This window comes from Pteropus alecto, unplaced genomic scaffold (genome assembly GCF_000325575.1).
Source record: "Pteropus alecto unplaced genomic scaffold, ASM32557v1 scaffold44, whole genome shotgun sequence".
Taxonomy (NCBI): Eukaryota; Metazoa; Chordata; class Mammalia; order Chiroptera; family Pteropodidae; genus Pteropus; species Pteropus alecto.
Genome location: NW_006436812.1, coordinates 7,136,699 through 7,151,201, shown reverse-complemented (window position 1 = coordinate 7,151,201; position 14,503 = coordinate 7,136,699). Strand labels below are relative to the sequence as shown.

At 42.9% G+C, this 14,503-nt stretch overlaps 2 protein-coding genes across 2 annotated transcripts in view; both read left to right on the top strand.

The window, feature by feature from the left end:
* The first annotated feature begins 3,205 nt into the window (after nt 1-3,205).
* LOC102881385 (hemoglobin subunit zeta) lies at nt 3,206-4,278 on the top strand. Its single transcript, XM_006914041.1, has 3 exons — nt 3,206-3,300; nt 3,809-4,013; nt 4,150-4,278. The coding sequence occupies exons 1-3, from the start codon at nt 3,206-3,208 to the stop codon at nt 4,276-4,278; spliced, it is 429 nt and encodes a 142-aa protein (XP_006914103.1).
* A 9,505-nt stretch (nt 4,279-13,783) lies between these two features.
* Nucleotides 13,784-14,503, top strand: part of LOC102880424 (hemoglobin subunit zeta) — a 1,504-nt gene continuing 784 nt past the window's right edge. Inside the window, exon 1 of the mRNA XM_025048449.1 lies at nt 13,784-13,878. Coding sequence (XP_024904217.1) covers nt 13,784-13,878 — 95 coding nt within the window. The remainder of the gene's footprint in view (nt 13,879-14,503) is intronic.

The window sequence follows — 14,503 nt, the reverse complement described above, 5'->3', positions numbered from 1 at the left end:
GGAGCCCAGCAAGTCTCAGTATCCTGGAGCACAGGCTTGGGATCCTTGTGTCATAAGAAACCAAGTCCCAGAGACAGAAGAGACTTGCCAGACCTCCAAAGAGCCAGCAGCCTGGCCTACTCCTCTCCCACTGGGACTGAGTCCTTCCTCTGCTGGAACTTTGAATATGTTTCATGAACTTCCTGAGCCTCCATTTCCTTATCTTAAAACATGTAATGATGATAACAAAACTTCTTTCACAGAGAGCTGTGAGGGTCACAGCCCATCATGAAGAGTATCTGGTACAATGTTCAGGATTTAGAAAGCACTCGATAACTATCAGCTAAAACCAGACAGCAGACCTCAACTCACAACCACACAAAATCAGTCCAAGGGACACTGTCACCCAACTCAAAACACCAAACAGTAAAAGTTCTTAGAATGGTAATATAGACAGTTCTGTACACTTCAGTATTCGGCAAATGCTTATTTTGCTTTTTTAAAAATTGAAGTGAAATTTGCATAATATAAAATTAACCATTTTTACATGCAAAAAAATGAAACTGGACCACCTTCTTACACCATAAACAGGAATAAACTCAAATGTAAGGGCCAAAACCATAAAACTTCTAAAAGAAAACATAAGCAGTAAACTCTCTGATATTGTTATTAGTAACTTTTTTCAGCTATATCTCTTTGAACAAGAGAAACAAAAGAAAATAAATAAATGACTTTGTTAAACTGAAAAGGTTTTGCCTAGCAAAAAAAAAAAAAAGAATCTATAAAACAAAAGACAGTGTACTGAATGGGAGAAGATATTTGCCTATGATACATCTGACAAGGAGTTAATATCCAAAATTAAAAAGAACTCATACAATTCAACAACAACAAAAACAATCCAATTAAAAAATGGACAGAAGACCCGAAAAGATATTTCTCCAAAGAGGAAATACAGATGGACAATAGACATATGAAAAGATGCTCAAGGTCACTAATCATCAGAGAAACACAAATTAAAACCGCAATGAGACATCACTTCACACCTGTCAGATTGGCTATCATTAATAAATCAAAAAAAACAAGTGTTGGTGAGGATGTGGAAAAAAGGGATCCCTCCTACACTTTTGGTGGTATTGCAAATTGGTGCAGCCACTATGGAAAATAGTTTAGAGGTTCCCTAAAAAATTAGAAATAGAACTACCTTTCGATTGAGCACCTGCACTTCTGGGTATTTGTCTAAAGAAAACCAAAACACTAGTTCATAAAGATCTATACACTCCTATGTTCATGGCAGCTCTATGTACAATAGCCAAGATATGGAAGCAACTTAAGTGTCCATCAATAGACAAATGGATAAAGAAGTTATGGTACGTATATACAGTAGAATATTACTCGGCCATAAAAAATTAAATCATACCATTTGCAACAACATGGATGGACCTAGAGGGTATTGTATTGAGTGAAATAAGTCAGACAGAGAAAGATAAAAACCATATGATTTCACTTATATGTAGAATCTAAGGAACAAAAGAAACAAACAAACTAAACCGGTAATATACAAACTGGTGATTGCCAGAGGGGAGGAAGGTTGGGGTACTGAGTGAGAAGGTGAAAGGATGAAGTAGTTACAAAACAGTCACGGGGATATAGAATACAGCAAAGGGAGTATAGTCAGTATTATTGTAATGGCTGTGTGCAGTACCAGATGAGTGCTAGAGTAATGGGGGGTGGAGACCACTTCATAAATTCATAAATGTCTAGCCATTGTACTATGTACTTAAAATTAATATAAAATAATTTTTAAAGTCACAGCAATTAAAGCCACAATACTTTAAAAATATTAACCATTTTAAAGGGAAAAATTTAGTAGCATTTTGTGTGTTCACAACATTGTACAACCATTATCACAATCTAGTTCCAGAATATTTTCATCATCCCCAAAGGAAACCTAGTACCCATTATATAATTGCTGCCAATTCCTTCCCCGCCCCCAGCTCCTGGCACCCACTTATCCATTTTCTGTCTCTATGGATTTGCCTATTCTGGATATTTCATATAAATGGAATCATATGATACATGGTATTTTGTGTCCAGCCTGTTCACTTACTATAATGTTTTCGAGGTTCATCCATGTTGTAATGTGTCACTGCTTCATTTTTATGGTTGAATAATATTTTATTGTGTAGCTACACACCATATTTTTTTTTATTCATTCATGCATTGATGGGCAGTGGGGTTCCACCTTTTTAATGCAGTCACTAACTTTGACTGCACTAAAATTATAAACTTCTGTTCAACCAAAAATAGCATTAGGAGGCGGAGGCAAACTACACCATTAAAGGCAATATGACACATTAAACTAACAAAGAACTTGTAGCCAGAATGAGACTACGAAAAGGTGGCAGGTGGGAGTTTTTTTAGGTGATGGAGCTATTGTGTATCCTGATTTTGGTGGAGGTTGCATGACTCTATAAACATGTCAAAATTCACAGAGAAGTACAGTAAAAAAAAAAAAAAAGTCCATTTCATTGTATGTTAAAATTAAAAGAGATATTTGCCTCATTATATTAAAATGATATGGTGAGCAATATTGCAATCCCTAATAGCACATATTAGAAAAATTCTCTTTTATTGAACAAGATTCTCAGGGGACTACCTGGTCAGTACCTATTTCCTTAGCAATAGGTGGGCAAAACCATTGCTTTCTCAGAGGAAATCCAGGAATCATGGAGCCAAGGGGGAGGGGACTGACATGTGGCCAGGGTGGGCAGCTGCAGGATTACATCAAGGAGTGGTTCAGGCAGCACAGGGCATGTTCCAGCTGGAGGAGAGTATGTCTTAGGCCCTGCTTCTCTGGATTCCCTCATTTTGTGATTCTTAAATAGACAAAAAGACAGGGCAGAGCTGGGCTGCAAATGCAGGCATGACCTTCCGGGCTGGCTGGGCCCCTATCTCTGTTGGACTCTGGTCAGGCTGTGGCCACCGCCCCCTCTAAGGCCCAACATGGATGGCAGGAGTGATAGCACTTCACCCCACCTGTCTCTTCAGGCTCTGACCATTGTCGCTGGATCTGATAAGAGATCCCACTCCCATGGCCCACTTCTCTCTCCCGATCAATGTGCACGGCCTGGCCCCCACCCCAGTTCTGTGTATATAAGGGGATCCTGGGGGCTGAGCACCATGGAGGCCAGTCCCGAGCTCACCCAGCTCCAGTTCGGCCATCAGCATGTCTCTGACCAAGTCTGAGAGGACCGTCATCATGTCCATGTGGGGCAAGATCTCCACACAGGCGGATGCCATCGGCACTGAGGCCCTGGAGAGGTGAGTGTCAGATGGGCTGGGGTGGGGCCAGGTAGGCGACAACGTGGGGTTACTGAGGACAAGGGACAGTGAGGAGAGTTCAGTGAGAAGGAATCAGTGAGTATAAGTGGTGGTCATTGGCAGTCAGTGAGCAGGAAGAGTAGGTGGATGGGAAGGGGAGATGAGAACTGTGTCTTTCACACCTGGCCTATCACACAAATCTTCACAAATATCTGTGGAATGAATGAATGAATGAATGAATGAACGAACTAATAACTGAAAGATGGGGCCGTGAGGGTGAGATAGTGTGTGCCATACTGGAGCCTGGGGCAATGGGATTCAGTACTGATCCTGTCTTTATTTAACCGTGAATTTTCTGCATTAATATTTATGTTTTAAAATATTGCGTTAAAATATGATTTATCCTGACTGCTGGGTTTTTCCATGCCTCTTAAGTTTTGTGCCCAAGGCTAAGGCCGCACTGGCCTCATCAGGTCAGGCTCTCGTCACCCCCCAACCCCTCCCGCAGACTCTTCGCCAGCTACCCTCAGACCAAGACCTACTTCCCGCACTTCGACCTGCACCCGGGCTCGGCGCAGCTGCGCCTGCACGGTTCCAAGGTGGTGGCCGCCGTGGGCGAAGCGGTCAAGAGCATCGACAACATCGCCGGCGCCCTGTCCAAGCTGAGCGAGCTGCACGCCTACGTCCTGCGCGTGGACCCCGTCAACTTCAAGGTGGGCGCGGGAGCGGGGCGGGGGGCCCCAGTAGGGTCAGGACGGAGGCGGGGCCCCGATGCAAGAGCGGCAGGGTCTCCGCTCCCACCCAGGGAACACCCAGCCCTGAGCGCTGAGCCGCCCTCCCACCCCTTAGCTCCTGTCCCATTGTCTGCTGGTCACGGTGGCCTCGCACTTCCCCGCCGACTTCACGGCCGACGCCCACGCCGCCTGGGACAAGTTCCTGTCCATCGTATCCAACGTCCTGACCGAGAAGTACCGCTGAGCGCAGTCACCGGACCCCGGAGGACAGGCTGCGACCCCTCCGCTGTACTAGGGGACTTCTCAAACCCCTTTCTCCCTGGTGACGCGCCAATAAAGAAATTAAAGTATAACTCGCCTCCGTGGTCACTGAGGCCATCATGGGGTGGGGAGCCGCAGAGGTGGAGGGGTGGGCCTCGGGGTCTCCAGGAGGGCTGTAGGAATTCTTCGCACTGACCCCAGGGTCTCTCAGAGGGCAAAGGGCAGCACCCTAGTCTTGGAGGGTACTCGGGCTCCAGGCGCGGGTCGGAAAGGGTGCCCGCTGCTTCACTTCTGCAGCACGGCTGGAGCCCACGGCCCCTCCGGCTCTCCCTGGGTCCCACCGTGTTACTCTTTCTTCTTGCTCCGGAATTTTTACTATTTCCTAGTTTATGCCGCGGGAAAATAAAGCGTAATGAATACATACATTCATTCATTCATTCACCCACCCATTCATTGCCCCTTCCATTAAACAAACATGTATGGGCACAGAAGATACCCCAACATTTTCCTAGGCTGTGAATACAACAGCTAAAATCAGCAAAGCCCTGTGCTCCATGGAGCTGACAATCTACTGAGGGGTAAAGACATAATATATAATCAGATCACAGTTCACGGAAATAAAAAAGGGAAAAAAAAGGCCCAACTTTGCTCATAATAAGAGAAATGCAAATTAACACTACTCTAAAAATAAAACCTCACTGAGATCCAGTTCTCATCTAACCGATAAGCAAATCGAGGTTTTGACCACACTCTGCTGGCGGCCCCTCCTACCTGGCCGTAGAAGCAGGACATGGATACACAAAGCCACTGGGGCAGCTTAGTTTGCTAAAGACTAGGAAAAATGGAGTCCATCATGAGCACTGATTGAATAAACCATAAACATGCACAGGACAGAGAAGTGTGAACTTGAAGAGATGGAGACAATTTCTAATATTGGCTGTGAAGTGATAGCCAGGATTTGTTGAGTAGAAAGGAAAATAGAAAATAGAATGGCGTATATATAACAAGGTAACTTAACTGTAAGAAAGGAAGGGAAATACATGTTTGTGTACATTTGTGCACATGTGTGTGAATATGTTCATCACCCTGTGTTTGCACTCGTAAATGTGCATATGTTTATGTGGGTCTTTGCTTATTTTTGCGAAAAGATACTGTAGAAGAATAAAGCAGAAATGATTACAAGTGGTAGAGCTGGTGGGAATGAAGAGGTAGGATGGGGGCCTCCTCTGAGTCTAATTCTACATAGTTTTGAACTTTAAATCATGTAAATATTTTACATCATCAAAAATAGAATTAAGAAGAGCAAAACATGGGAACATCAAAGTTGAAAACCAACTTAAACGAACCTGTGAAATAGTGTAGTAAGTAATCATTGGAAATAAGAATTGTTCCTAAAGAACTTCTGAACACTGTACCTTGGCTGTGACCAAAAGAACTGCAAAGAAATTCTAACATTTACTCAGTAGTTTAGTGGTTGTAATAACACAGATATTGTAATTTTATAAACTTTTATTTTGAAACATTTTCAATCCACAAAAATACCCTGCAAGAATAAGACAAGATGGAGAAATAGGGGCAACTGCTAGTGGGTACAGTGTTTCTTTTGGGGTGATGAAAATATTCTAAATTTGGTGGTGGTGATGGTTACACAACACTATGACTATACTAAAAACCATTGAATTGTACACTTTAAGTGGGTGAACTATATGGTATGCGAATTATATAGCAATACATCTATAGATTAAATAAGAAGACAAAACACTCCCAAATATTATTCACCAAGGTTCCCTGATTGTTAATATTTCACCACATTTGTCTTCGCTTGCTCTTTTTTTCTGAGCCACTTGAGTGTAGGATGCAGACATGATTTCCCTTTAGTGCCCTTAATTATCTGTGTATTTCCTGGAACCAACAAGAACACTCTCTCATATAGCCAGAAAACAACCTCCAAAATCAGGAGATTAACACTGATCCAAATCCATTAATGCACAGATCCCATGCACATGTTGCCCTTCCCAATGACATCCTTTACCCAACCAGAATCACACTTTGCATTTAGTCTCCTTCGTTCTGGCTCTTAGGTCTTTCCTTGTATGATCTTAATAATTTCGAAGGGCACCTGCCAGTAATTTTGTAGAATGTCTCTCAATTTGCATTTGTCTAATGTGTCTTCATGAAGAGATTTAGGTGGTGCATTTTGGGCAGGAACATCACAGAAGTGATGCTGTGTCCACATCAATGCATCCCATTGGGCACATGGTACTGACTTGTCCCTTTACTGGTCATATTTACTTTGACCACCTGGTTGAAATGGTGTCTGCCAGGTTTCTTTACTATAAAGTTAATTAATGAATATTTAATGCCTTTTCATTGATAAATAGTTAATAAGTTGAAGTTAATAGTTAATAAGGTGAAGCTTTGAGACTGTAAAAGTCCTGCTCTTTATATAATTTCACACGCTGGTCTTAACATCCATTGATGGTTCTTGACTACATCAATCGTTACTATGATGGTTGTCCCGTGCAATTCTCCATCACTCCTTCTGTACTTATTAGTAGGCATTCTACTGAAAGGAGAAGGTTTTCCTTTTCCATTTTTTACTTATGTCATATTAACTCACTAAATTTTGTTTTATTCAGTGGGTTATAATCTATTGCCAATCGAACTGTTCCAGATTTGGACAGTGGAAGCCCCTTCAAACTGGCTCCTGTGTCCTTTGACATGTCCCCATCATTCTTTGAGTACCTTCTTAATTTCTGCTAAAGAGGTTCCAGGCTCATCTTGTACTTTCCTTGCACCAGCCTGAAATCAGCCATTTCTCCACATATTTCTGTTTCTTCCTAGTAGAGAATGATGTTTGCAGGGCAAGATTTGAGAGCTGGGTATGTTCATTGCTACTGGAATGTTACTGCTTCTAATCTCTCAGTGGACAGAACTAAGACATACATTTGTATGCACACATACACATAAATAAAAATATGCACATAAATATATATATATTTATAATCTATTCTATATCTAAGTGTATTAGAAGCCATGACCTCATATTGATGTCTCTGATTACTGTCACATACCACGTGCATTATCCTTGTCTTCTCCCTTTCCATGTCCGTGCCTCCCTGCTGCAATAGTGATAAACCTGGCTCCCATTGTACTCAAAATGTTTACTTATTTTCTCAATTCCCTCATATATTACCAATATCCCAACTTTGATATCATAATTTTGAAAATATACTACCAATTTGTAGGATAATAGCAAATAAGTAAAAAAGATTATTTCATTAGGAACCAATATTTTCAGTGTGAATGAAAATATTTTCAAACATAAAACCCATGAAATTTTTTATTTCAAAACATTTTTATAACTTAAAAACCTTTTAAATTAAAAACTGTATCAATTTAAATCAGAAATATCATTGTAAACTAATGTTTCAAAAACACATTTCGTAGTTCTGTCCACTACGAAGGTCCTGCAACAGCGACAAGTTCACCTGACACCCGGATTCTGGTTTCTAAGCACCATCCCTCACTAAAAGGAACTCCAGACTTTCCCAGGGCTAGGACAGTGTAAGTAAAGGTGAGCCTGAAATATATTATTGTTCCAGAAAACAGGAAAGTATTCACAAAATGATGGGATTATCACAGAAGGGCATAAGCGCCAGCATGAGGGGCTCCTTCCGTCCACATCTGAGACAATTTGAGCATCAAAAAATAACTAATTGTTGAAAACAGTGAATAAATTAAAATTTACGGTTCCATAGTGTTCCTCAAAAAGAGAGAGGAGAAAGTTTATTTGCCACTAGTGGAATAAGAATTTGGCACCATAACAGTTTACTATAAAAGCTGGTAATTAAAGGAAAATAATTAAGCATAAATCTTAACTTTTAGAGAAACTGTCATTCATCCCCAACGAATGAGGAAACTCTTTTTACACAATAATGACAGCTAATTAATAATTAATAAAATAATCATTAAATTAGAAAGCTACAATTCTATGATTCCCAGTGAAGTAATGGATTCAAGCAAGATTATCGATGATTGCTAAAACCGTAAGATAAAGTTTGTTAGGAATAGGATAGTTCACTGGTGCCAAAACAATTACTTCCAAATGACTAGTTAATTGTAAAGAGGGAAAAGATACCTTTAATGTAAAGACATCTGGTGGTTTCTTCCTTAACTGAGTGACCAAGCTTGGCATCACCAACACCGCATGATCTGACATGACATGCCTCCTGGTGTCATGCAAGTCCTTAACGTTACTTATGATGTTACACAATAAGTTTTTTTCTTGTGATCAAATACTCAGAACATAAAAATTACCATTTTAACTATTTTAAAGTGAACAACTCAGTGGCACTCAGTACATTTACAATGTTGTACAATCATCACCTCTATATAGTTCCAGAACTTATCGCCCTAAATGGAAATTCCATGCCCCTCCCCCCGTGGCAACCATGCTGCTTTCTGTCTCTATAAATTTGGCTACTCTGGATTTTACATATAAATGGAATCTATAATAGGCAGACTTTTGTGTCTGGTTTCTTCCACTTAGCATATGTTTTCAAGGTTGGTCTATGTTGTAGGATGTACCAGTACTTCCTTTTTATGGCTGAATAATATTCTCTTGTATAGACATACTAAATTTTGTTTATCTTTCATCCACTGATGGACATATAGGTTGTTTCCACCTTTTAGCTATGTGAATTGTGCTAAGAACATTATTATACAAGATTTTGTGTGGACATATGTCTTCATTTAGCTTGGGTATATATATACCTAGGAGCGGAATTGCTGGGTCTTCTGGTAACGATGTTCAACTTATCAAGGAACTGCAAAACTGTTGTTTTCCACAGTGGCTGCACTATTTTGCATTGCTAGAAATAGTGTATGGGGGTTCCAATTTCTCCACATTCTTGCCAACTCGTGTTATTTTGCTTTTTTAAATGTTATTTTTATGGCTATCCTACTGCGTATGAAGTGGTATTTCATTGTAGTTTGGATCTGCATTTCCCTAATGAGTAATGAAGTTGAGCATCTTTTCATGTGCTATTGTGTATCTTTTTTGGAGAAAAGTCTATTCAAGTCCTTTGTCTATTTTTAATTGGGTTGTTTGTCTTTTTGCTGTTGAGCTGTTACAGTTACTTCTATATTCTAAATACAAGTTCTTTATTACATATACGGTTTACGAATATCTTCTTCCATTTTGTGGGTTACCTTTTCACTGCCAAGTTCCAACATGACTGTAATCAAGCCTTTAGATATGACTTCTATTGTACAGGAAAAACGTAGATAAGGGAACCGATCCAATGTGGAACACTCTGCAAGACAGCTGGCCTGGACTCTTCAAAAAGTCATTCTTGTGAGGAAAGGTGGGTGTGGAGTGGAAAGCTTCTGGAATAAGCGAATAAAGAGACAACTAAATGCTACATGTGAACCTCGGTCAGAACCCGATTTGAACATGTTGAACAAACTTTGGGGCTGAATGGGCAACTTTGTTGCCATGGAATGTTGTTAGTTTACTTTGATTTACAATAGACTTATACTTGTTTATGTAGAGAAAGAATTTCACAATGCCCACCACACCCTTCCACATTGTTTGGAAGGAAAATAAAGCACACTCCTATATATTCCTATATAAAATGACAAAGCAAATGTTAACAATGACTAGATCCAGGTGATGGGAGTACAGGGGATCATTATACCCTTCTTTAACTATAAGATCTGACCTCAGTGCCACTCCTCTCACTCTCTCTCATCCACTCTGCCCCAGCCACTGGCTTTCCTCTCAGGCCTTTGTACTTGTTTATTCCCTCTCTACTTCATACACACACTCTTCCCCCAAACATCTCATGGCTTATTCTTCCAACTCCTTGAAACAACTTACTTGATTTTACCATCTCAGTGACATCTTCCCCGGCCACCTTATGTAAAGCTGCAAGCCTTCTCAGCAATATCTATCACACATCCCTGTTTATCTCTTTCCAATGTCAATGTCTTCCAATCAGAGACCACCTGGAACACTCCTGGAGTCAAACGAAGTTGGATTTGTTAACTCACTGCCACAGAGGAGACTACCCACCATGGGAGACCATGGGCATCTAAGTTAGAGGCTTAAGACTAGAGTTAGGTGATGTGGGCTCAAAGAAGCAGGGCTTTGCTCTGGATTGGATGCTGCCAAGAGATTGGAGTAATCCTATGATTGCGCTGTTTAATAATTCTTATCTAGAAGAAGAGAAGAGCAAATGGAGGCTGGAGCTGCTACTGGCAAAAAAGTAGCAGTCCTTCGTATTAGCCAGGATGGGATGTTTTTTTATTCTTGTGATCTGGACAATTCATGTTTTCTCTATTTGGATAGTGTTTTTTTGTGTTGAGCATCACAGTCACAGGTGTCCATGTCTGATGTCCATGTTCTAATGATTTGTTCAACAGGAGAACACAAGCTTGTTGAGCATCACAGTCACAGGTGTCCATGTCTGATATCCATGTTCTAATGATTTTGTTCAACAGGAGAACACAAGCTTTACAGTGAGAGCCCAGGCATCAAGGGCTGCTTTTCTCCTTTTCACTGGTGTGCTTACCTGCTGCAGTCATTCTGGATTGCATACCTTCCTCACCAGAACATGAGCTCCAGAGAGCAGGTGTTTCTGTCAGTTTGTCCTCTGCTATGTCCCCAGCTGTTAGAGATGGCCTGGCATAGGATAAGTGGCCAAATGTAATCCATGAAGAATGAATGGAGTTTCGGGGGGGCTCTCACAAGCCTACCCAAGGCTGCTCCTGCTGTTTGCCTGACTTTAAGATCTAGGAGTTTTCAGCTTTGCAGAGACATTCTGTCCCAAGGAGGTGTTCTACATGGGTCCACTTTCACCACGGAGGACTCTGACCCAGAGGACTCATGCCTAAGAGTGTGGGGTGTGTGGTGTGGTCCCATGTACTTAACTGTCCTGGAGCTGAAATGTCCTACATTTTCGAGATAATTCAGCTAAACAAAGAAAACAACACTAAAATGTTAGTGATGACTGGTGAGATATGCGATTTTTGTTCTCTTCCATAAGAGTCTGTAGACTTCCTCGAAAGATCTATAAGAAGCATGCATTGTTTTTATGAACAGAGAGAGTGGCTTTTAGGAAGACTTTGAGAATCGGATGCTAACTGGTCCCCTCCAGAGCTGGAGGTGAGGACCCCAGTGGCCCCAGACTTCTGGATGGGGAGAGAATAACACAATGCCATGTGAGTGTTCAGGCATAATTGGGGTTATTACATATATGTTCATAATTTATTGAAGAGTCTTAGGAAATGGCTAGAGGGTTGTCTCTGGAGGTGAGGAGGTGAGAAGAGAAATTTGTTTTTTAAGCTGTTCTTTGCCAGAATTGCTATTACAATTAACACATTTAGTCTGTCGATTAAAATTTTAAAACATTTAACTACATGCACAAAACACCTGTTAAAGAAAATGTAGAAAGAAAAGCACAAATGTGGAGATTGTGTGCAGGTGAGTGTGTGTGTAAAGAACCCCATTACAGAAATATACCAAGTCCATTTGATCAGTGAAAATGAACAAATAGATTCTAATCATCATGTGCGAAAATTCTCAACCTCAACAATGAATAAAAACAGGTGCCCTCAACACGTTACCACAAACAAATAAAACTCATAACACTGAATGTTGGCCAGCCCGGGGAGAAACTGGTCCACATTGCAGACAGGGCTCTCAGTCGAGGAGCAGAGCAGGGTGCTCCCTCTGAGGTGGCTTGGGAGGTGGCTGTGGGGGTAAGTGTGACAGGAGGAGCTCTGTGGTCTCCCCACCAGACCTAAGCGTAGGCTCTGGGATTGTGCTGCAAGCCCCCTCTGCCAGGAGTCCCCACACTCCCAGCTTCAACATAAAGACAGGACAGGCTCTGGGGCAGCCCATGGCTCAGCTCTCACTTTATGGTCTTAATGGTTTTCATAACATGTGCTCAATGTGGACGCCCAGTGAAAAATGTGCAAAAAAAGAACAAACAAGAATAACCCTAACCTTCATCACTTAGGGATAATTGTTATCAGTTGTGTACAGTTCCGTCCAGCCTGTTCTTCTATTTAAAAAACATTGTTATATTGTATGTTCTGTTTTTTCCCCCCTTATTAAAAAAACCTTACATTAAAAAAAAAAGATGTGCTTATGAGGAAATGTTTATTATAATTAAAATTTGTAAATCAAGTTATGTGTTTAACTTAAAATACATGCATAAAAATGCAAGAACACATACTAACTAAAAGGAATATATTAAGTGCATTGGCATGGTTGCCTTATGGGGGAGAGGGGGGAAGGGAATAGGTTGATAGGATAAAGAGATACAAATAGAGCAGGAGGGGGTTTTGTACAGGCTGGGATGAGACTGTGGCAGTAGAGTTGTAGTTTGGTATCACTCCAGGCTTTTCATGAAGAGTCCAGCTTCCTCCTGGCTTGGGTACCCAGCTTGGAGAGTCCCCTCAACCAAGCTGCTGGGGGACTTGGCCTGTGGGTGGGGGAGAACCACAGACAGAACTTCATCCAGGTGAGAGGAGACTAAACAGCAAAGTTGGGAAAGGGTCTGAAGCCAAGACTGCCACTCACTCCCTGTGACACCTGGCCTCAGTTTCTCCCTATGGGCCTCAGTTTACTCATCTGTAAACTGGAGCTCACAGGTGGTTTAAGAATGGACCATGCTCCCGTGAGGGCCTCCTTCCATCGCAAGAACAGGGAGGGCAGAGATAATCATTACAGAGACAAGCCTCAGGGTCAGGTTGACATGTAGACCCTCAGCCCAAGCCTGGGCCCCAATCTCCCTGGAACTTGGTCTCTGTCTGTGGCCCATGGAGGGAGGCCAGAGTGATAGCCCCTCACTGCACCTGTCCCTTCAGGCTCTGACTGACCATTGTCACTGGATCTGATAAGAGATCCCACCCCTCTAGCCTCTTCCTCTCTTCTGACCAATGTGCACAGCCTGGCCCCCACACCAGTTCTGTGTATATAAGGGGATCCTGGGGGCTGAGCACCATGGAGGCCAGTCCCAAGCTCACCCAGCTCCAGTTCGGCCATCAGCATGTCTCTGATCAAGTCTGAGAGGACAGGTGGTTTAAGAATGGAGCATGCTCCCGTGAGGGCCTCCTTCCATCGCAAGAACAGGGAGGGCAGAGATAATCATTACAGAGACAAGCCTCAGGGTCAGGTTGACATGTAGACCCTCAGCCCAAGCCTGGGCCCCAATCTCCCTGGAACTTGGTCTCTGTCTGTGGCCCATGGAGGGAGGCCAGAGTGATAGCCCCTCACTGCACCTGTCCCTTCAGGCTCTGACTGACCATTGTCACTGGATCTGATAAGAGATCCCACCCCTCTAGCCCCTTCCTCTCTTCTGACCAATGTGCACTGCCTAGCCCCCACACCAGTTCTGTGTATATAAGGGGATCCTGGGGGCTGAGCACCATGGAGGCCAGTCCCAAGCTCACCCAGCTCCAGTTCGGCCATCAGCATGTCTCTGATCAAGTCTGAGAGGACCGTCATCATGTCCATGTGGGGCAAGATCTCCACACAGGCGGATGCCATCGGCACTGAGGCCCTGGAGAGGTGAGTGCCAGACAGGCTGGGATGGGGCCAGGTAGGCAACAATGTGGAGTTACTGAGGACAGCGGACAATGAGGAGAGGATAGCGAGGTGGGGTGAGTTAGGACAGGGGACAGTAAGAAGTGGTCAGCGAAGAGGAGACAGTGACAATAGGGGGTAGTGAGTTGGGGAAGATGAATTGCACAGACATCTGACTGACCCTGAGGCCTGAGCAGGGACAGGCCCAGGTTCCCACACTGAGGGCATGGACAGTTTCTTCCAAGGCCCGAAGTGTCTTCTGAGGCCGTCAGGTTGCTACCAGCATTGATATCGGGGTCTCTGATCCTGGGGAAACCTCAGTCAAAAGAGATTTCCCTGAAAAGACCTTCCTGGGATACTGCTGAAGAGAGCCTTATTTCTGGCAGAAGGTGAAGTGAGAAGCCAAGTCAAGGGCTGGGAAGGAAGCCCCTGTGGCCAGAGGAGGTGAAATTGCGGTGGGATCTGGAGAGCTGGCAGTGCAGACCCAGTTGAAAGCAAAGAGATAAGCCAGGAGTTGCAGCGGCCTGGAAAGGGCCAAGGTCCAGTGGTGGGAGACACGTGCGGGGCCTCTAGATGAGAGAGGTGGAGCTTGGAGGGCGCGAGGCGGGGG

Bases quoted from the DNA above. Each gene is read 5' to 3' on its own strand.
- LOC102881385 (XM_006914041.1), top strand. From the start codon at position 3,206: ATGTCTCTGACCAAGTCTGAGAGGACCGTCATCATGTCCATGTGGGGC. The intron at 3,301-3,808 runs GTGAGTGTCAGA...CCCCTCCCGCAG, and splicing joins GGCACTGAGGCCCTGGAGAG to ACTCTTCGCCAGCTACCCTC. The intron at 4,014-4,149 runs GTGGGCGCGGGA...CCCACCCCTTAG, and splicing joins TGGACCCCGTCAACTTCAAG to CTCCTGTCCCATTGTCTGCT.